This window comes from Narcine bancroftii, chromosome 10 (genome assembly GCF_036971445.1).
Source record: "Narcine bancroftii isolate sNarBan1 chromosome 10, sNarBan1.hap1, whole genome shotgun sequence".
NCBI classification, from domain to species: Eukaryota; Metazoa; Chordata; class Chondrichthyes; order Torpediniformes; family Narcinidae; genus Narcine; species Narcine bancroftii.
The window spans coordinates 3,919,855-3,943,632 of record NC_091478.1 but is presented as its reverse complement, the minus strand read 5'-3'; the positions used below and the strand labels follow the sequence as shown (position 1 = coordinate 3,943,632).

General features: G+C 38.8%; 1 protein-coding gene across 1 annotated transcript in view; it reads left to right on the top strand.

Annotated features, from left to right (window-relative positions):
• jakmip3 (Janus kinase and microtubule interacting protein 3) overlaps window positions 1-23,778 on the top strand; it is a 189,707-nt gene that overhangs the window by 96,101 nt on the left and 69,828 nt on the right. The window contains exons 4-11 of the mRNA XM_069899622.1: window positions 2,796-3,023; window positions 4,911-5,030; window positions 7,723-7,869; window positions 10,873-11,004; window positions 13,548-13,583; window positions 16,400-16,459; window positions 19,440-19,568; window positions 23,374-23,502. Of these exons, the coding sequence (XP_069755723.1) occupies window positions 2,796-3,023; window positions 4,911-5,030; window positions 7,723-7,869; window positions 10,873-11,004; window positions 13,548-13,583; window positions 16,400-16,459; window positions 19,440-19,568; window positions 23,374-23,502 (981 nt within the window). The remainder of the gene's footprint in view (window positions 1-2,795; window positions 3,024-4,910; window positions 5,031-7,722; window positions 7,870-10,872; window positions 11,005-13,547; window positions 13,584-16,399; window positions 16,460-19,439; window positions 19,569-23,373; window positions 23,503-23,778) is intronic.

Sequence of the window (23,778 nt, the reverse complement as noted above, 5' to 3'; positions counted from 1 at the left end):
AAGTCAATCGTGGATAAAAGGATCTTGCAAGAAGGTGTGAAGTTGATAGATATTTATTTTGATAAATGTGCAAAATATTTTTTTAAATAAAATGATGGGAATCTCATTATTGTTAGGGTAGAGAAAATCCCAGTGTTCTGAAAAGTGGGTAACAAGCAAACAAGTAGTTAGAAAATCAAATGGTATGTCTCCCGTTAGCTCAAACGTAAAATAAGGAAGTTGTGCTGCCATTGGGAAATATTAACAGGAAAGTTTGATCAGTGATTAAAGAAGCTAATTTTTGCATCAGTGGTAGACAAAGTGTAACCAACCTTAAATTCACTACATTGAGCTCTGCAATGAGGCTCTTGAATGAAACAGGAAACAAAAGCAGACTTTCTTTCTCTTTCCATGTTACTTACTGCCCGACTAGCTGGGTTCTTACAGAGTATTTGGTTTTATTTTGGATTTCCAGCATTTGCTATTTTTTAGATCCAATTTCAGTGAGATGGATGTGTGCTAATTGGAGTCTAGTAGAATGAGAGATGATTTAATAGAAGTATACCATATTTGAGTTGGTAAATGATAAAGAGCCTACGTATCAGAGAACCCCTTCTCCTGTATCTAACCCCCTACCAAGGTCCAGAATATGGAGTTCTCTTTATAGAACTGAGATGGAGAAACTTCATATCAAGTCAATGGTCATCGAAGACCAGATGTTGAGTACACTCAAGGCATAGATACATTTTCAGACACTAACGAAATTAAGGAATGTGCAAATAGAACAGTAAAAACAGTCAAGGGTCAATGGAATGGCAGAGAATGAGGGGCTTACATTGCATTTCCTTGCTCCTATTTCTTATGTTTCTTAACGGCAGAGAATGAGGAGCTTGCATTGCTTTTCCCTGCTCCTATTTCTTATGACTTTGATAGTTATAGTTAGTTATTACATTGACATATCATGTTAAGATCTGGAATTCATGTATAGCTGATTTAAAAAAAACCATAAGCTTTAGTGAGGCCACTTCTAGTTATTAAGAGCTGCAAAATTATTATGTGACCAATAATTGAAGTATTTTGCAGAGGCAGCTGGTCTGAAGTTCCACACCTGTTACTGATCACTTCCCTGTTCAAAAATGGAGTGATGTGTTCATACTGTGATTAGGATGTGTGATCATACAGATTCTATCACCAATGTGTCTATGTACAGATGGTCGTGTAGGATGACTGTGATTGGCTGAGAGTGTAGCCACACCTACTGGCAGGTCTTAAAGGATTGCTCCTAGCCAGACCAGATCATTCTGGACTGGTCGACCTACTTGTGATACGCTCCAATCTTTTAGTTAATAAAAGCCTTGGTTTGGATCAACAAGTCTTTGATTCTTTTGACGCGCACTACAGGATGAAAATGGCAATGGATCATATATTTATGTTGGGCTTGTTTGGCATGTGTTGGGATATCCTCAACCAACAGTCAACAAAGAAATAGCTTCATGGGAGAATGATCAGTACGTTCACTTTTATGTTAGTGACAGTCTTATCAACCTGAAATTTAAGCCATTTCACTGGAGTCCTCCAGCACACTAGCATTTGACCAACCTGGATTGCTAATGGAATCTTAAAAATTTAATGTGTCTGTCGTGCTTGAAGTTCTTCCCAGATGTCAAATTATACACTGCAAATCAATGTCAACGTGATAGAATAGCATTCATCGAGGAATAGCATACTGGTACTCCTGGGAAGGAATGAGAAACTGCATCATTTATTTGGTTAGACCCCAGTAATATACTTGCATGGGCCTGGGGATTCATTTGCTTTGGCTTTTTTCATTCATTCAAGCTGTCCTGGAATTCCATTAAATTTCATTTCTAGCAAGAGTATGCATTCTATATCAGGTATGCAATTGCTCTACCTGTGTACATCTATCAATTGCTTGTTATAGAGATTCTTAATCTCAGTAATTAGGTGAGAATGCCCTAGTGAAATGATTGCTGTTGTGTATATGAAGTGGATGTTTAAAGTCACTGGTGAGCCTTACACTTTGCTAAAACCCTTTACGTGAGACCCTAAGTAGTTGGTGGTGAGTGAATGATTTGTCTGGATAGTGGTCAAGAACCAATCTCATCTAAAGTTTTATGAATGGTGTGACTGCCAGACCAAATACTGGCTTAGAAAAGAGGAATTAATGTTCATAATTATTCCATCCAGCTAAACTCTTTGGTCTGAAATAGTTGAACAACGGAATATATGTGAATTTCATAAATTGGTTTTATTATTTACAGAGAGAAAATAAGTAAAGAACTTAATCTGATTTGCTTGGTTCTGTTATAAATTTAATAAATCTCATCAATATAGTAATTTTTTACCAAAGGTAATAGTTACAATATGGATCATTGGAAATGTGTGAAGCAACTGAGATTTATAGTTATGTGTTAAGGTAACTATGTATAAAATACTTGATGTCATTATTCAAAATCAAGTTTCTTTCAAAATTAATTCATTCATATGTGATGTTATTATTCTGTGGAAAACATCAGTTCCAAACCTATCTTATAATTATGCATTAATCAAATGAACTTGCCTAAAAGGATGAGGAATAACTACAATGGTAATAATAAGAATTTATTCTCTCTATAAAATAGAATTCCAAGAATGAGCATTGAAAGTTTTAAAAAAAGCATAATTTGGCTTTGCTACCCCAGTAAATACAATCTCTTCTTTGCTCCCTTGAATTTTAATTCTACACAGCAATTGTCTCGTGGATATGGATGATCTAAAGTGCATGCATGTGTGATTGTGTTTTGTTCTCATTGTAGATGGATGAGATAAAATTAAAAGGCAGAACAGTCTACGTGCTGGAAAAAGAGCTGGGGGCTCAGGCTGGGCATGCTCAGAGACTCCAGCTCCAAAAAGAGGCTTTAGATGAACAACTTACCCAGGTCAAAGAGGCTGAAGCGTGGGAAAAACGGCATCTGAGTAGCCCGAAAAGGGAACTTCCTTGCGCAAGTGGTGCAGGAGACGCCTCAGATCATTCAGGAAGCCCTGTAAGCACTTTGACATATGTAGTCTATAAATGGCCGAATCAACAAATTTTGTAGCCAAATCTTGATGAGGGACATATTAATACCTTCTGCTTAATTATTGACTCTTATACAATACTATCACGGTTCAAAATTATTCTAATACCTTTTAAATTCTTTATGCCATCACCAATGATTTGTTACTGTTTAACTCAGTGGTTCCCAACCTTTTTCTTCCAACTCACATACCACTTTAAGTATTCCCTATGCCATAGGTGCTTTGGGATTAGTAAGGGATTGCTTAAGGTGGGATGTGGGTGGAAAGAAATAAATTTGAAAACCACTGTTTTAATCGTACCTCATTGACTCGTTATGTGCAGGGTTTCATAACCCCAAAGGAAATGGGCCAATGACAATTTTTCTCAAGCAAAGTATTTTGGTAACAATTGGGTCTAGAGCAGTGATTCTCAACCTTCCCTTCCCACTCACCTACCACCTTAAGCAATCCCTTACTAATCACAGAGCACCAATGACATAGAGAATACTTAAAGTGGTATATGAGTTGGAAGAAAACGGTTGGGAGCCACTGGTTTAAGTAGAAATAATAACAATAGATTGAAGTTTACTATTAATGCTTCTAATTTTTCTTTTTTTTTTGAGGACATTTGGATGTCACTGTGTAGCAGTTTATTTAGTAATAGCATGAATTTGAAGGTACCTCTGAAGGAATTTAAAGGCAAACATTAATACCCCTTCCCTGAACATTAATACCCCTTCCCCGAACATTAATACCCCTTCCCGAACATTAATACCCCTTCCCTGAACATTAATACCCCTTCCCCGAACATTACTGCGGCTAATTTTATGGGTTTCATCTATATTTACACATTTTTTAGGAGCCGGGCAACAGCTTCAAGGCCTGGTCATGCTTGAGTCTCTCTCATCTTGGTCTATTTTACAATGAATGAGATCATGTAAGCCTGCAGTGGTCTGCTGTGCTTTCAGGATTTCATGTTTTGTAACAGTGGAATAATAAATTAAAGGCAGTTTGTTCAAATCATCCTTCTGCTTTTTTTCTATAATCCTGCTAATCATATAAATTGCTGCTTAATTTTAAGGCAAATGCGCATGTCCGTAAACATTCTTCAGATTTCCCACTGTTGACTCTCATCAAGATTCTTTTCTCACTAGCCCTTGGTTTTCTTAGCACATGGAATGAAAGTGTTTCTAAGCAGAATGTATACAAAGGGTCTCCTGCACCTGTTGTATGAGGAATCACTGCACCTGTTAAATAGGGTTCAGACCCATCAGAATGTTCTGTGTCTTGTTTTAAAAGTATGCTACAGAACATAACTGATGAGAAATAATTGGCACCTATTCACCTTACCGACAGGAAAACCACCAATGGTACCTTTCAATGTGATTCATTCCAACATTTCCTCAAAAGCCCTCACATATAAAGCATTAAAATTATTTTTTCTTTGTATGATTAATTATAATTTTTTCTCAGTCTGCCTGTTGCCTTCAGCTACTAATTAGCAAGCATGCTTGTTCCTTTTTGTAAGAGCATGATTTTTTTTTCAACTACTGGAATGCAATATGTATGAGCGCTGTGCTTTTCATTTCACTGAAATTGACAGTAATTTCTTGTGGTAGGAAAATGCCTTTGGAGATCATGGTGAACCAATGGATTGTGCTTTCTCGCCATCTCATTTTTTGTTATTCCTTCACATTTGCTGGGTCTGATTTGCTTGGTCTTTCACTTGAAGGGCAAGGTAACTTACTCTATTAATGACAAAAACCAATTCTGCCTCTGATCTAATAGTTGGGACAAATCTTCAGTCTCTTTGGTCTTTCACTGACGTGTGGTTTCGTTGATGTTCAGTTATCTGCAGTTGATCTATGTTTCAGGAACAGCAGATGGATGAAAAGGATACTCGGCGATTCCAACTTAAAATTGCTGAATTAAGTGCAATCATCAGGAAGCTGGAAGATCGGAACGCTTTGCTGTCTGAAGAGAGAAATGAACTTGTAAGTGCTTATTGATAAGATTGACCAACTATTGGTCAATGTTTACGTTTATTATTAGAATCATTAATTTGATTCTCTACCATGGTTTTGTTTAAGATTTTTAATTATTTACTCAATGATTTTCTTCATATTACCATATGTAACATTTATTTCTCGTGTCACCCAGAGGCCAAGTCATAGATAACTTGCAGAGGAAAGTATCAGGCAATCACTGCCAATGGCAAGTCATTTTCAACATAAGATTTCACATCAAGTAAACTAGGACTGTTAGTGCTTTGCCAAAACTCTCAGAAGGCTGTTACAATTTGCATTCAATGTATCCCTTCTAATTTCAGTCCTTAAAATGTATGAAGTACAATTTTTTTAGTGTAGATATTTCATTTGTGTTTGCTGTATTCCTGCTTTGTACTGTTATCAAAGCAGAGAAGGTAAAGAAGGGATGGATGGGGGAAAGGCATATCCAAGAATGGGTGAGGCCAAGATGAGATCTTCTGGTTGATGGGTTAATTGTAAAAATACAGAGATTAAAGACAATTTGAGAAACTTGGGCTGTGCTAACAAGGAAGGAATAACAATGTTGTTTGTTCTCATGTCATATGCTTCAACGAATCTCACAGGAACTGTATCATTTGAGGATGGATGATCAGCAATGTGCTCTTCCTCAATGCCGTTGACCTAACAGCAGGAATAACTGAAGGGTTCCAAGACCTTACTGAAGGGCTTCAAGACCTTACCAGAAGAGCTCTTCAAAACCACATAGAACTGTGAAATTAAAATAAGAAAAGTAAAATGATATTAATCCAGCCTCTAGGATTACCATAACCAAAGAAGACCTGAAATGAAAACTAGAAAGAAGAACAAATATTAAGTATCTGGGATCTATCTTTACAGAAGACTTGACATCTGAAATGAAGGTCATGGCCGGACAAAACATGATCACCAAGCCAATGAACAAAACTAATCAAAATTTAGGCAAACATTAATATTACACCAGAGATGAAGTTATTTTCACTGTGCTTTGACGCACTAAGCAAGAATTCAGGCATATGAAATACGTCGTACACTGAGCATCACACCATGAATGATGATATTTAGATAAAGATTATGCAGCAAAGAAAACTTTAGGGGAAGGCCAGGAACGCAGGTTAATATAAAATACTTTGTTAAATAGGCATCAATCCAATAAACACATCAGGAATGTGAGCAGAATCAGCCCTCAAATATACTGAGCCATTTCATAAGATAAGAGCTGATGTACTTGGCCACGACTCAGTGAAGACAAGCTACACAGAGAGTGATAGGTGTCTGGAATGGGCTGCTAGAAGTAGTGGGAGAAGTAGATACAGTAGTAGCATTTAAAGAGGATTCCAAATATCAATATGCCTGGAATAGAAAGTTATGAATCATGTGCAGGCAGTAGAGTTCTAGTTTAATTTGGGCATCAAATTTGCAACAGATGCACGTTCTTACAGACATGTCCGTGTGCTCTATTTTCTTGCTAATCTCCACATACTGTAATCAACTCAAATTTTCTAATGTTATTGATTTAATTATGTTTTAACTGAGCAGAAATGTAACAAGAATGGCGTAGGAGGAAGTTAAGGGGCGGGAAGTGTTGATTAAAGGTGTCTGCACCTGACCCACTACATGATAAAGGAAGGGATATTTTGATGTGAAACTGGAACACTCGCTGAGAGATGGATTTTTGACCCACGATTAATATTTTGGTCATTCAGGATGAGTGGGGACCTCGAAGGTGCTGTGTAAAAAAAAAAAAAAAAAATCCAGTCAGTGAGAAATTCCATTTTAAAAAATTTGAAATCCTTGCTAGGGAACTGCTAGTTTTTGCGGACCAGTTCAAAGGATAGAAATATTGTTCCTTACCTGTGTTCAGAGCTAACATTGGACAACAGGCAATTCTGAATTACAAGTTCTCAGAACAAGTTCATTTATTGCTATCACCTTAAATAAACTCACTTTCCCAAGGGAAAATTCTGATATGGTCTCTTTGAGAATTTTAAATGTATTTTGAGATAAAATGTAGCACTCTGCAGTATTTTACTGGCACATTTTTATAATGTTCTTTGATATGTACCATCTATGAGAACGATGCTGTAGATATTGTATAAGACACAGGAGCAGAAATATAGGCAATTCAGCCCATCGAGTCTGCCCTATTATTTAATCATGACTGATCCATTTTCCCACTCAGCCCCACAGCCTTTAATGCCTTGGCTAATCAAGAACCTGTCAATCTCTGCCTTAAATACACCCAATGACCTGGCCTCCGCAACTGCCCATGGCAACAAATTCCACAGATTTACCACCCTCTGGGTAAAGAAATTCCTTCATATCTCTGTTCTAAATGGATGCCCTTCAATCCCTAAGTGGTGCCCTCTTGCCCTAGCCTTTTTCCATGTACTTTCTCTGCGTCTTTCAACTTTCAAAATGTTGTCCTCGTGCAGTGTGTAAAAAGTGCAGCTGGTGTATTTCTTGTTCTTTCCATACTGTATAATAAAACAATAACTTTTTAACTAGAAATTTTAGATTTAAAATTGTTTAGGTTTCTCAAGGATTCTATTTATTTCTATTCTAATCATGGGATTCCATGTCACTACTGAAGCTATGGACCTTTAACACCTGATCTGGAATAATTCAGATTAATCTCTCTCATTCCATATTTTCATTTTAGCTCAAGCGTTTACGTGAAGCAGAAAGTCAGTACAAACCTCTCCTGGACAAAAAGAAGCGCCTCAGTAGGAAGAACGAAGAAATGAGCCATGCCTTACGAAGAATGGAAAATAAGCTCAAATTTCTCACGCAAGAAAACATAAGAATGGTAGGCTTTCATTAAATACACTTCCTCATCATATGGAACCTGTTGGTCATTTTTTTTCTCATTTGAAAGAATTATAAATACTTACACCACAAATAGCAGGGTTGTTTGATGCATGGCTAGTTTACTCTAGGTTTAATTTGTTTTACTATGACCAAGATAATGAACAATCTGGTCTCATATTTTGGCAGGGATTGAGCTTGAGTCGTGGCTTTTTAAAAAATCTATTTATAAATTTAAAACCACAAAGAAAGTGCATAATTAATAATACAAATCAAATCCAAATACCTGTGGCATAAATAAAGGAAAATAAAGAAAGAGACTCCCCCATATACCACCCCCTCACCCTATCCCCCTACTAAAAGATAAAGGAAGGGCAAGAGACCCTCAACGGGCATGCCAAATACTTTAAAGTTTCTTTTAATATATTGAGACCTTAAGGGAAAAGTGAATCTCAGAGCTTCATTTAAATATTCACACCCACGTTTTGAAAATATGGGTGCCATGTCTTTAAAAATATATAGCATTTGTCTCTTAAATTATAATAATTTTCTCAAGTGGTATACAATTCCAAACTTCAGTATGCCATCTTTCTATACCCAAATCTGTATCAGACTTCCAAGTTATGGCAATACATTTTTTTTGCTATGGTTAAAGCAATTTGAACGAGCTACTTTTGATACATATTCAATTTTAATTTAGGTTTAACACCCTTAATATCACTCAATAAAAATAAAATTGGCCCCTGTGGGAATTTAATTCCCATTATTTGTTCCAATATCTTACCTATTTCTAATCAAAAAGCTTTAACTCTAGGACACTGCCAAGTAGAATGCAAAAATGTACCAATTTCCTGTCTGCATCTGAAACATAATTCCAAGAGGTTCTAATTCCATTTTGTTTAACTTATATGGTGTCAATTATAACTGTTGAATAAAATTATATTGCACCATTCTATTTCTCACATACATTGTACTTTTTATATCTTCTCTACATATCCCAATCCAATGTAGTTCTATTTATTCAAATCTACTTCCCATCTTTGTCTAGATTTATGCAGCCCTATCTTTGGGGCTTTCTTTTGCATTAACCTATACATCATTGAAATCAATTTCTTTATATCTCCATTAATTCTAATTCTGTACTGGCAAAAATAGCTCTTGACCAAAATTTTCACGTAAAAATTCCATAACCTGATAATAACTAAGTCTAATGTTTTCAGGTACCTTGATTCTATTCTTCATTCTATTAAAAGAAATACTTAGGTTGTGGCTTGGGAAAAGATTGCAACATTTAATTTGGAAAAATTCCTGCCTCATTCCTTATCTGGGATAACACCTGAACTTCTCTTTCTCTCGAAATTTTAGGGACTCCTTTCACTGTCCCCTTTACCCTTTTGATCTAATTCATATTGAGGTTTTTAAAAATCCCTTATTTTTCATGATTTCTATAATTGATCCACACATACTGTATCTTCCAATTGGACTGAGGATCACTACCTAATGATGTTATTTATTATTGTTTATCTCACATCTTAGTCTAAAAAGATCTTATTCTAGTTTTCCTTATCCCCCCTTGTCCCTTTTTCTACTACCATTATGTTCTTCCTAATTAAGAATTGGTATTATTCTTCCCTTTCATTCTCCATATCTTGAAATATTTTAAACCTGCAATGTTTCACCCCCAACTCTCACTTTTCTGAAGCTCTGTCTCTGAAATCCCTACTTTATCTGGTTTCTCCAAATGCACAATTTCTCCATCTCTTTATTATGCACTCCGTGTGTGTTGCTAAACAGACAATTGAACTAAGTTTAAGTAGTATTTCCTCCACCTTAATGGCTAAACTCTTGCACCACATCTCGATTTGATCCCTTGCCATTGATATCCTCCCTTAGCTTATGAAAAAGAAAATACTCTGGCAAATTCCAAACCCAATGATCTCATTTTATTCCCCAATAAAATTAATGGACTGAAAATCATAGGCTTTATAATTCAACATTCCTCCTTGGAGCACTGAACCCTGGTGAAAGCAAACATTATAGAACATTGGTTTATATTCAAGTGAATTATTACTTTGCAACCACAGTAATTTTGGTACGCATTATTCATAATTCAGCACAGATAGACAATAGCTTGATAAATTCACTTAATCTATAAAGGTTATTAAAGAAGTGACTAATTTCAATGTGTAGTTGAGATATAATATAGAGAAATTTCTTGGCAAAGAGCATCAATAGAGATACATTCAGGAAGAGTTTCACATGTTCACTCCAGATAACAAGTGGAGCAATCACAGTATTGCCATTTTCTAAGGGAACAGAGGAACTTTAAATCCACGAGCCACCTGATAAAAATCAGAGGGAAGTGCTCGTGTCCTCTCCAAAGATGTCCTGTCTCACGTGTAGTTCAGAACGTAGATCATTCTCTGCCTCTTTCAAGATAAGCTCACAAGAAATAAATTATCAGTAGCATACTCCATTTTATTAATTTTCTAAAAATCTTACTCCATTATCATTTTAACTGTTTTGATTTGAAGTTAAGATCCTTTTAAATTTCATTTGTAATTAACATGTGGAGCTGAATGCATTATGAAATACTGTGATAATTTCAGTTTCTACCTGCTGAGTTATTGCAATGGTATTCATATTTGCAAAGAGTGTTTTCGACTTTGTCAATGGCTTCAAAATCCTCACACACCCACAGTTCATTCAAAGAGAGGTGGAAATGAAAACATATAATTATGTCAAGGACAGGACTGGTGCACGTTAAAACGACAGTACACTGTGCTGCGCAGATTTCACCTTAGGAAACTGGATCATTTCAAAAAAAAACCTCTGCTTTTAGATGATATCACTATGGTATTTTTAACTTGTTCTGAAAATTTTGGGCTTTTTGAAGGATTTAAGTTTTATTATTCTTAATAGCGATGCAAAATTATTAGATTTTTCTGATTTTATTTTGCCAAATGCATTTAAATTTTGGTGCTATTTTTCATCCTCCATGCAGAAAGAGAGAGTGGGGACTGTTCGACGGCCGAGCTCCCTAAATGACCTGGACCAGAGTCACGAAGAGAAAGAAGTTGAACTTCTTCGCATGCAAGTTCTTGAACAACAAAACATCATTGATGATCTCAGCAGGGTAGCATTTTAATTATTCCGTACACCACAACCATGCTGTACGCTTTCAAGATTCATGCCATTCAGATTCTCATTTGGCAGCTACTTGCTACCTGGATAGTGCCCATAACCAGAGACACATTATTTGTAGCAGCAGCCAATATTATTCTTTTTATGGATCCCTTTGATTTAAGCTTTTTCAATCATCTTAATTGGTTTTGAAAAGAATTTTATATTCAGCCTGGTTGGCGTAGCGGTTAGTGCAATGCCTTTACAGCGCCAGTGATCGGGACCAGGGTTCAAATCCCATGCTGTCTGTAAGGAGTTTGTACGTTCTCTCCATGTCTGCCTGGGTTATCCCCGAGGACTCCCCACATACCGGGGTGAAATTAATTGAGTGTAAATTGGGCGGCACGGCCTTGTGGGCTGAAATGGCCTGTTACCGCGCTGTATGTCAAAATTTTAAAATTTTTAAATCTAAAAAAGCACCTACCCAGAAATAAAGATACATAGTTAAATAAAATGATCATTTTTAATAAATGACAGCAATTTACTCAGAACAAATAATCTCAGATTTAGATCTATGCAAAGATTTTCAATCTCAAGGAATGTAACATTGATTATATTGCAATGATCTGTGTTCAAAAGAAAATATGGTGGTTGATAGAAATCCCATTGCCCCATGTCTCTATGTTAGAAAGGAGCAAAAAATAATCAGCTACTATGCAATAACTTACATTGGAGGTTATGCATGTTTGAATGTGGGAAAGGAATAAAATTAGGCTCAAATATATTGCTACTCCCATCACCAGAGATGACCTTTTTAGACCTTAACGTTTCAGTACTCGTATCTCCTTCTCTTCCTTGATACTTCCTGGAGGTAAAGAATAAATGGCGTCCACCAACATTCTATAGGTTTTGAGGAGATGGTCGAATTTAACCAATAACTGTGCAACAGTGCAAGGAGGTGGATGGAAGTTTCTCTGACATTGTAACTTTGGCTCTGTGACAACCCATTGAGGTCCATACCTTTCCAGATCCCCTTTTTCTATTCTGGAAATTTCAGGTCAGGGATTCCCCTGAGTTGATGAAAATGTTACGTTTTTTTTCAAGATCCATAGTAACTCTGATCAAAGTCGTGGTTTGCAGGGAAATTTGAGGATGTTCCACAAGTTAACAGAATTAAAGGCTGCAGTGAAAGAGAAAAATGAACATGTACATGTTTGATATTGATCCCTATATTCTTCTTGTAGTTGTCACACAGTGAAGGTCATGTCCATTTTATATCTAAGTGATTCAGGGAATAGAAGAGAAACAAAAACTACTAACGCTGGAATTTCGAGTGAACAAAGAGAGGCTGGAGGATCTCAGCAGGTCAGGAGCATCCACAGGGAGAAATGGTCTGTCAGTGTTTCACGTCAGGAACCTTTTATTGAGACTAAAGTAGGGAAGAGTGATTGAAGTACATTTTTAAGAGGGAATGGCTGGAGAAAGACCAAGAGGTGACAGGTACTGGACAGAAGAAGATCGGAGAGGTGGTGGAACAGATGGGGAAGGTTCGAGAAGACGGGGGGGTGGGGGGTGTGGGGTTAGAGAGGATAGTGAGAATGGGAGCTGGTAAAGGAGAGACTGAAACAGAGGAACCAGATAGATGTGATAGTTTTCCAAAGTTAGAAAATTTAATGTTCCTGCTATTGGGTTTAAGACCGTTCAGGGGGAATATGATATTTTGTTTCTCTAGTTTACATTTACCCTCACCCTGGCAATGGAAGAAACCAAGTATAGACGTGTCTGTGTGGGAATGGTAGGGGGATTTAAAATGGCTGGCAATTGGGAGTTCCAGCATAAAACCTAAAGAGTGCAGGTATTTGGCGAAGCGGTCACCCAATCTGCCTTTGGTCTCGCTGACTTAGAGGAGGCCAATTAAGTTAGACGAGATACATGTGAAACTGCCTCATCAAAACACAGAAATGCTGGAGGAACTCAACTAGTTTTGCAGTGTCTGCAGAAGGTAAAGATATATTACTGTTGTTTCAGACCTGAGCCCTTCCTCAGGGAATGAATGAAAAAAAACAGGCAGAATTAAAGGATGGAAAAGAAAGGAGGAAGAATGGGACTTGGCAGAGTACAGACGAGCAGACAAAAGGTGTTAATTGGTCATAAGAGGACAGAAGAGAAAATTGGCTCTGTGAAAGGAGACAGATGAAAAAGGGGGAAGAGCGAGAGAGAGGAAAAGAGTCGGTGGGGGGGGGGGGGGGGGAGGTGGTTTAAAGGTAACCAGAGAAGTCAATGTTAAAACCATCTGTCCTAGGTGGAGGAGAGGGGAGAGATGCAGAGCCACTTTTGAACATTCTGTACTTCCAGCACAAAGTAAATTCTGATTCACTGTTTATCAACTTGTGCTACATATACAATATTGGCACTTGGTAAATGCAGCCTTAATTGTACTAGAGCTAAAACCATAAGAACAAAAGCCAGAAAAACATAATGTTATGCTGTCTCTAAACTTTTGCTCAACTTTCATTGCTATTTTTTGGTTCTGATCTGGATCTTTATCTTTGTCAGGCATTGGAGACGGCTGGCTATGTCAAGAGTGTCATAGTAAGTAAGCACAACTGGACGTTTTTAATTTGAGTGGGTTAATTTTGGAATGTTATTGATGTACAGGCATGGGCCAAGGATTAGGGTCGGACATTTCAATGAGAGTGACAGGCTTCATTCCAATAATCATCCATAAAATAGTGTGTAGTATAAAACACTTGGAAAATGTTTGGTATCATTAGATGTTCACTATTGAATACATTTGAATTCGATATCAAGTTTGAAGTCTAGATATAAATTTAAATTGGTCAAATGAAGCAAGTTTTCCAATTTTGCTATATTTTTGATAGCTTCTGCCAGATTTCTTTCAACTGTTTTGTAGTAGGGGTTTCTTTGGCAATGTCGCTGAAGGCCCTGTATCACCAGTGATGATCTGGGCAGCTTTGTGTTGGTGAAACATGAGGTAAATGCAGACTCAGCACAAAGGAGAATATCTGAGCGAATCTCTGCTCCATGATGGACTTCTTTGTTTTAAACCATCAACTGAAGTAATGCGAAGAAATATTAAATGTTTATTCTTTCAAAAGGTTACTCGAAGATGTATTTTCCTTGAGACAGATTTCCAAGTTGCAATCAAAAATATAAATGCAACTCAATAATTTACATCCATCCCAGAAATCCCCACAGAGAAAATAGCAATGACACCTCATCCAACATTTCTCCTCTTTCAGATCCAGTTTAGTTTTTAGTCTGTTCCACATCTATAGAGATAACTTTTACTTATTGAGCCAAGTTACTGAAGTTCGCACTCATCTAGGAAGACTTTTATGTGTTTTCAGGTACTTCAGGTCCCATATACTACTAGGCATTACTAGAGTCCCACGTATTCCTAGGTAGTTCCAGAGAAAAATTGGTAAGACACTGATGATACGCTGCGGTACATCACTCGACCAACAGATGGTCTAGAGACACAGCATCCGACCTAATGACATCCGACCACCAGGTGGGCCCATGGTAGAAAGCCGAGGTCCCGTCCATGTGCTCTCTCTCTCTCTCTCTCTCCCTCTCTGATCACTGCAAGCACAGCTAGCAGCCAACTAGATCTTTATGTGAGTGGAATAAAACTGTGTTTCCCCAAACAGTATTGTGGCTGTGTTTTCTTTTGGTTCAGCCTTCCACAGACACCTCTTCATTACAGTCTTCAACTCCTCTCAATCTTCCTTGTCTGTTTTTGATGAAAATAATGATAATAAGCCATACCTAGCTCAAATTCAAAGTTCAGATTTATTGTCATGAGTACATAAATACAACCTTGAAATTATTTTTCCTGCGGGCAAGTACCCTGTACTCAAGAAGATACTGTTTTAATCTGCCCATCGATATTCATTCTCAAGAAGAGTCTGAGGAAAACAATAGGCCCTTTCTTGTCAGGCCTCTGCATTGAGGCCGACGACAGGAGTGGATGGAAAACTAAGAACTTACCTTTCAGGCAGCAGCCCTAAAAGGATGCTCCAGTGTCCCATTCATATCTAGAGGTGCCTCTTAGCACGCTCCGGATCCGACGGAGGCCGTAGTGCCACCCTTCATAAAAATGCAACAGAACAATGGCCGTCTTCCCTACCCATAATCTGTGATTCCCAGAACAGTTCCAGCTGCGTCGGGGATTATGGGTAGGGAAGACGGCCATTGTTCCCCCGCGTTTTGAGCCGCAGACAGCGGCCCCGAAGGCCCAAGTGGCCCAGTGTGGCTGTTTCAGCCCACACTGGCCGCCCACTGACAGCTCCAACTGCCCTGATGGTCCCCACGGACAGCTCCTGCTGCCCCAATTGTCTCCGCCAGCCCCCACTGACAGTTCCTGCTGCTCCAAATGTCCCCGCTGAATGGGAGATGGGTCACAGGCTGACAGCATCTTCAGCCCACCCTTAAACAGTCGCTTAGCGTGGCTGTACATTCAGACCAATCGGTGGAGGGCAGTAGCTCAGAGTCGGCCTCCACACATTCAGAAAGGTACGTGGTTATGCATTTTGGCAGAGGTTCTCCACCTTTACATTTGGACTTTTGCCCTATCTGAAAGGGCCTGATATCATCAGGAGAAAACACCTCAGGATTCTAGTTCAACTATAACTTCTCTCATTAATTTATACCACAGTTCTGGATCGATTTCTTCAAAATATTATTTACTGTCCTTCTTCCAGACACAACATAGTTTCCATATTCCCAATGACACCTCTTTCCCTGTATATTTAGGTCTCTTGCTCAGTGCACACAATCTAACGACAATGTCTCATTTAAACAAAACAAGTGATTTCTCTATTTATCAGATATGACCTTGGTCTCACTGAATGGATTCCTCTGAATCATATTTGAATTCAATATCACCTTTGAAGCCCAGATATGGGTCCAGTTACACAAGGTTGCCAAGTTTCTTTTTTTTTTCCTTCAACTTTTGACCACCAGTTAAAATATAACCTGAACACGGGTATTGATGTGTCTGTACTTGCTTGTCCTGTCTCAGTTGATACCCTGTAATGGCAAGATAGACGTTAAATAGGAACTAAATGGGAGAAACATTACAAGGACAATTAGAATGATGGATGTAAACCTGACCAACTCAGGACTAAAATAATGATGTTTAATGGGATGTGATTTTGAAATGTTTTGACAGGAAAATCTTGAATTATATTTCACTAAATATTTTTGCATAGAAGAGTACTTAGAATGTATCAATAATTTAAAACATAATGAAAGTCAAAGCATCTAAAAATGTTTATGATGTTGTGATTTCCCCACATTGTAGTGACTAAAAATCAATCAAGTTGACACGGTCATACAATTTTTACCGCTCTTTGTTAAGGCATATAATTTTTTTGTAACAGGATCGGGATAAGCTTCTGCAATACAGAAAGCAAAAGAAGAAGGTTTCGAAGGCAAGCAAGGTGAATCCATTTTTGTCTGTTTCACACTCAGAGAATTTTAAAATCAAAGAAATGTTCAGTGCAGGCACAGCCCCTTACAGATATCTATGCCGAACCTGATGCCTATCGACACATCATTAGGCTTCATTAGGCCTGTATCACTCCACTCCCATCCTGTCCAAGTACCTGTCCAAATGTCTTTCAATCTGTATCACTGTATCTGTCTCGACTCCTCCTTCTTAGTGTATACTATTTTAAAAACTTACCCTTACCATTTCCTTTTAATTTATCCCCCTCACTTTAAAACAAAGCCCTCTCGCTTTAGATGTCCCTCCCATAATTTTCTAAATCTCGAAAAGATCAATAGTCAAACAGTAAATATAGTTTCAATGAGGACAGGAACTTTAAACAAAATATCTAATCTGTCAAGGGGTGGGATTTGAGCACCCTGAATTAAGCAGGTACTTGCCTTCACATTGGCTGAAGGTCCAACTTCACATCGAGAACAAATGCTTGTCAAGGCTGAAGTCTGGAAACTAGCACTTATTCTAGATTGAGGAAGGGGCCTCATCTCTAGTTTTGAAACAATATCTAAATGGCAGGCACCTGCAAAGTGCAATATGACTTGTTCAAAAAAATCAATCTCCACAGATTCTCATAATGTTGTTGCATGACATCAACTTTTCTTCAAGCAAATATGTGCAGAGTCTAGAAATCTGAAACAAAAGTCAAAATTGCTGAAGGTATTGAGCAGATAAAGGCAGTGTCTGTGGAGAAAAAAGGTCACCATTTCAGGTTAATGACCTTCCATTGATTTTCTTACACATTTTCTTTGAGTGTCTATCCTCTGACAGAATTTCTGTCCATGTCATTTCTGCAATATTTAAATAACCCCAGAGGGTCAGACCAGAAACGGATTAACTGAGGGAAATGCTTGTTACTTGAATGATATGGATTTTAGTCAGCCTGGTCACAGGCCCTTTTAGCCCACAAGCCTGTGCCGCCCAATTACACCCAATTGACCTACAATTCTGGGAACATTTTGAAGGATGGGAGGAAACTGGAGCACCCAGAGGAAACCCACGCCGACACGGGAGAATGAACAAACTCCTTACAGACAGCTCGGGATTTGAACCCCAGACCCAGTCAGTGGTGCTGTAACAGCATTGTGCTAACTGGTACACGAACCGTGACCACCCTAAATATAGACCTCATCATATTTTTTCTTTATCCCAGAACCCAGAAAATAATCTACATCGGGAATCAGAAAAATTAAGAACAAAATGCCAATTATCATTTAAAAATCACTGAGAAGCCTTGTGGGTTTCTACTCACAGACTTAGAATCATCGAACACTACAGCACAGAAACAAGCCCCTCGGCCCTTCTAGTCTATGCTGAAACTTTTTTTTTGCCTCGTCCCACTAGCCTGGACCCAGTCCATATCCCTCCATACCTCTCCTATCCATGTACCTGATCAAATTCTTCTTAAATGTTAAAATTGAGCCCACATTTGCCACTTCAGCTGGCAGCTCATTCCACACTCCCACCACTCTCTGTGTGAAGAAGTTCCCCCTCACGTACCCCCTAAACATTTCCCTTTTCACTCTTAACCCATGTCCTCTGGTTTGTATCTCACCTATTCTCAGTGGAAAAAGCCTATCTATATTTACTCTGTCCACCCCCCCCTCATAATTTTAACTACCTCTATCAAACCTCCCCTCATTCTTCTATGCTCCAGGGAATAAAATCCTAGCCTGTTTAACCTTTCCCTGTAACTCAGTTCCTAAAATCCAGGCAACATCCTAGAAAATCTTGAATAATTTATCTCATTTCCTCTCCCATTCATCTCACCCTAGGGCCTGTGATTTGAGTGAAATTAAAAGTAATTAAAAATTACTAGAAATTAAAAGTAAATTTTATGGGTTTGATAATTCTGGGGGGAGGGAAGAGAACATAAAATTCAGCAAATCCAACTTCAACAAATTTGCATTTTTAAATGCTGTTTAACCTACAATGTATTTCTAACTTTTATTATCAAACAAAGGTACCGTAGTTGTTTACGAATGTCTCCTTGTGGATGCTTGTGGCACCAAAGTACTATATCCAAATTTTTCTGAGTTACCCCCGACCAGAAGAACTGAGATGGGCTCATCCAGTTCATCCCCAAAACTTCAAATCAAACCTAGAACATACGACAGCGCAGCACAGGATCAGTTCGTTCAGCCCACGATGTATCCACCAAACACAACCCCAAATTAAACAAAATCTCTCCTACCTGCACATCATCCTTCTTGCTTCATTTCCTACATATTCATGTGACTATCTACCAGCCGCTTGAATGCTTCTATTGTATCGGTTGCCATCACTACCCCTAGCACCTTGTACTTTCTGTGTAAAGAAAACTTGCCCTGCACATCTCCTTTATACTTTCTCTCTTTCACCTTAAATGCATGTCCTCTAGCACTTGAGATTTTTCTTTGGGGAAAGTAGATAATAGAGAAAACTATGGTTGCCTCTGCAACATTGTGAAGATCTAATCTTAAGAGCTTTAAAATTACAGTGGTTCAAAAGTAGTCTTTTCGAGAAAAACTTCTATTTGGCAAAATATCACTTCAAAAAATATTTGGAAATTTCTGTTAAATACCTGACCTGTCACCACAGATGTGTAGGGACAAGTGTCTACTTGGCATGATGAAGATTTAGAAAACGTCATAATAATTTCTTAAATCTATTATGTATGGTAGGAATACAGGTGTACTGACAATAACCACACCAGCAGTGTGAGTATAAGTCAGCTTTAATAAACTAATATGTACACCAAGAGGTCTTGTCTCTCTGCAAGACGAACCTGGAAGGCTAGACTGTAGCTCTGGACTTCTAAATATACAAGGTCACCGGGATGACCCCTGGTACCTAGTGGTGCAGCATAGCAATTGTTTAAAATAAGATGCAAATTAAAGTTTATTTGGACAAATTAATGGTTTTCTTTTTATCTCCAGAAGCCAGTTGTGGAGACTTTTTTTGGGTATGATGAAGAAGCTTCACTTGACTCTGATGGTTCATCCATTTCATATCAAACAGACAAGACAGACCGAACCCCTTGTACACCTGAAGATGATCTTGATGAGGTACAGAAATTAGACTCACCTCTTATTTGACGAACAACTTTAATGCATTATTTCCGGCATTAATCAGTTACTTCAAATTAATATCTTAATTTTCAAATCTGTTATAGCTTTTTCAACAAAAATTGCTTGAAAGTTGCTTCTTGATTTAAACAATTTGAAGCACAAATTCTGTTTTATCTCTTGTCAAATATTATTAGTTATTATCCAACTCTGTTTTATCTCTTGTCATATATTATTAGTTATTATTTATATTTTAGTTATTATTTATATTTTTGAAATGCTTATTGAAAGAAAAAATATCTTAAAATCCAAATACATCCTAAATATTCCATAATGATATAAATTGGGAACTTTATTAAATTTCAGAAAGTTTATCTCAACAAACATCTTCCTTTCCTTCACACGTTCTCCTTTCCCACCTCTTTCCCTTACTTCCCTCTCACAATTACTTTTCCTATGGTCGAAGAGCTTGAGTGCACTGTAGGCAGTTTATTTATGTAAAAAGGGCAACAAAAATAAGAATGTCCACCCATTTCAGCGCAGAGATCAATCTCTGCTTATAATAGTGTGGTGATGCCAGGTTCTGGAACAAGCGTGGAGTCTAGCTGCAGTATTCATAGTTTACCACAGGGTGGCAGTGTAGCAGTGCGTAAGTTGCCAATGTTTTAGAAAGGTTAAATTGCTGGGACACATGTAAATCATTAATTTCACACCGCTGTGAACAAGTGGGTAAACTGGGAAATTTAACTGGTTACCTACCCCGGAATCATGTGGTGTGAAAAGGCTGGACTGGGCAGGGCTGGTCAAAATGGACTGGGCTCCAAGACCTGGGGGGGGTAATCTCAGAGCCCAGCCAAGTTCACCCACCAATCCCCTTCTGGCGGTGTGAAACAACAAAGGGGAAGGCTTCATGATGTTAGCACCTGTGTGTGTGCGTCACATAGGAGATCCACCTCTTCTTTGAGGATTAAATGACAGTAAATATTTTATACTGTACTCCAGTTTAGCTAAGCACGTATGATAAATCGTCTATCACAATCATACATCTCAGTACACCCTGTCTTCTCACAGTAGACTGTTCCATGTCAACAAAGTCTTTAAATGCAGGAGTTATTCTCTTTGGTTTCCTTTTTGTGAGTTACTGCACTATGGCCTTGTGGTGCTAATCCAAACAACTCTATTGACCCGTAATTATATGTAATTAAATTCTGTCATGTGTTAGTAAACTTATTCCAATTGCAAAGAAAAAAGAACCACAGCATTCGCAAATTATCCACAACAGGTTTATGTGTGTGAGATGAAACCATCAGTGAAATATGACAGATGAGACTGCGGAGAAAATGCAATTCAGTTTGTTAACAAACGTTATCATAACCTTCCATTGGATGCAAAAGTGAGGTGTCAACACATAGACGAAATGGTTTCCTGCACTTGTGCTGGTGTTGAAGGTTTAATTTTTCATCGATAAATAAAGTGGCTTTGCAAATCACTGAGCTAACTGAAAACCTGCTGGTTCCACAATCTGAGATTGTGGAGATTGCGCAATGCCCATTTATGAGTGCATTACATGTCACGTCTCCAGAATGGAGGACCATCGCCTTTCCAAGATCGTGTTATATGGCGAGCTCTCCACTGGCCACCGAGACAGAGGTGCACCAAAGAAGAGGTACAAGGACTGCCTAAAGAAATCTCTTGGTGCCTGCCACATTGACCACCGCCAGTGGGCTGATATCGCCTCAAACCGTGCATCTTGGCGCCTCACAGTTCGGCGGGCAGCAACCTCCTTTGAAGAAGATCGCAGAGCCCACCTCACTGACAAAAGACAAAGGAGGAAAAACCTAACACCCAACCCCAACCCACCAATTTTCCCTTGCAACCACTGCAACCGTGTCTGCCTGTCCTACATCGGACTTGTCAGCCACAAATGAGCCTGCAGCTGACGTGGACATTTACCCCTCCATTAATCTTCGTCCACGAAGCCAAGCCAAAGAAAGACACGTCACTTGCAACGTAAACGCTGGGGGCGGGACCTCCTTAAAATCCCAATTTACCAGGTAAGTAAGGTTGCGATGTGAAAGGCCCAGGAGGCATAGCCTTCCTGGGAACTTTAGAGGGGTCGCCTAGATTCAGTGGTGTGAAAAGGCCTACTGTGTTCGGTTCTACCCATACTCCCACACACTCTTGTTTTTGTTCAGTAGTGTGGATTTTTGCCGGCCTCTTCTGTCTGGAGATTGGTTGGTGTGTGGCTCTTTTCCACTAACTGTCCCAAATGCTGGTTTTCATTCATTCTCCAGTTATTGCATTTCGGAGGACAAGGTGGTAACCCACAAACAGTGTGCCTGCTGCACCCAGGGAGAAACTGCATAAGTTAATACTTCTGCAGAATAAAAATCTTTTGCATGTATCCATCAGGATATGACGACTCTCTGTAGAGTGGTGACCAGAACTACATGCCAATGTCGTGCAGACTCTAACATGCTATTACAACTCTTGTACCCAATGCCACCTCTGATGAGGCAAAGGCGCCTTCTTCATCGCCTTGCCTACCCTTTGCCACCACTTACAGGGAACGATGAACTTGTACCTGGCTCTTTCTGTATTGCCACACTTCCCAGGACCCTACCACTCCCTGTGCAAGTTCTGCCCTGATTTAGCTTCCTAATTTTTCTATCTCTCTATTGCAGAGTCAGGTACTTACACTTTTATATTTGTTTACGTATCTTCTTGAGTACAGTTTTTAGCAGTACAAGTACACAATCCTTTATCCGGAATTGTTGGGTGACAGTGTGTTCCGAATTTCGGATTTTTCTGATTTCAGAAAGCCAGATTTAAGCCCAACCGAATTGGCTGTTGTATCCACCCCCACCCCCTTCCAGTTGCGCTGCCATCTCTCCCCACCTTGCCCGCCTGACTCGCGCTGCTGGTCTCTCCTCCTCACCCGCCTGAATCGCACTGCCGTCTCTCTCCCCACTTGCCAGTTTTTGGAGCTTTCTGGATTTTAGATGTCTAGATAAAGGATTGTGTATCCAGTAAATGGTAATTCTGCTTCGACCACAGGAAAACGAATCTCAAGGTTGTATGTGATGTCATGAATGTACTCTGACAGCAAATCTGATTTCTGAACTTTAAAATGCATCACTTTACACTTGTCTAAGTTAAATTCCATGTGTCATTTTTTGCCCTCATTCCTTGTTGATCTAAATAGAACATAGAACATTGTAGCACAGTATAGGCCCTCTGGCCCTCGATGTTGTGCTGACCTATATATTCCTACCAAAAAAATACTAAACCCTTCCTACCACGTAACCCTCTATTTTTTTCATCCATGTGCCTGACTAAGAATCTCTTAAATACCTCTAATGTTTCATCCTCCACCACCACCCCTGGCAAGGCATTCCAGGCCCCTGTGTTAAAAAAAACTTACCCCTGATGTTGCCCCAAAACAATGTACAGATGTCCTTTGGTGTTGGTTATCCCTGTCTTGGGGGAAAAAGATGGCTGTCCACCTTATCTATGCCTCTCAGAATCTTGTGGACCACTATTAAGTCACCAGTTGTAATGAGAGCCAAATCTTCTATGCTGTCCTTAACCACTGCAATTTTCATGTTGTCCAAACCTCCTCAATGTGGTGATTACATTCTCATCCGCTTGATGGATTATATGTAACAATTAGATGGGACCCAGTGAACATGACCAACCACAGTCCCAAAGCCAGCTCTTTACCCTCTAACTCTTTCCCCTCAGTGTCCTCCGATACTCTCAGTTCCCCAGTCCTATTTAGAACATGTTCCTTACTTGTGTTTAGGGAATGGCTAAGGAAGAGGCAGAACTTCGCTTTCGTCAACTCACCATGGAGTACCAGGCCTTGCAGAGGGCATATGCTTTGCTGCAGGAACAAATTGGAGGAACCTTAGATGCTGAAAGAGAAGTTAAGGTATTCACAGGCATCATATATAAACAAAGTGCAGTAAATGTTGGATCATCATATGACAGGTAACATATAAAAACAAAGTGTGCAGTAAATGTTGGATAGGTGAAGTGAAAAGAGAAATTGCTGGAAATGCCTCCACCAACGACAAAAACCCTACCTGCTTCATAAGATCATGCAAAGATATTTTTAGATTTGGGGGAGTGCAAACACTTATTATTTCAATGGATAAGAAGTTTTTGTTTTTATGGCGAGTTGTGCGGTTAGATGGCAGAGGGGTTT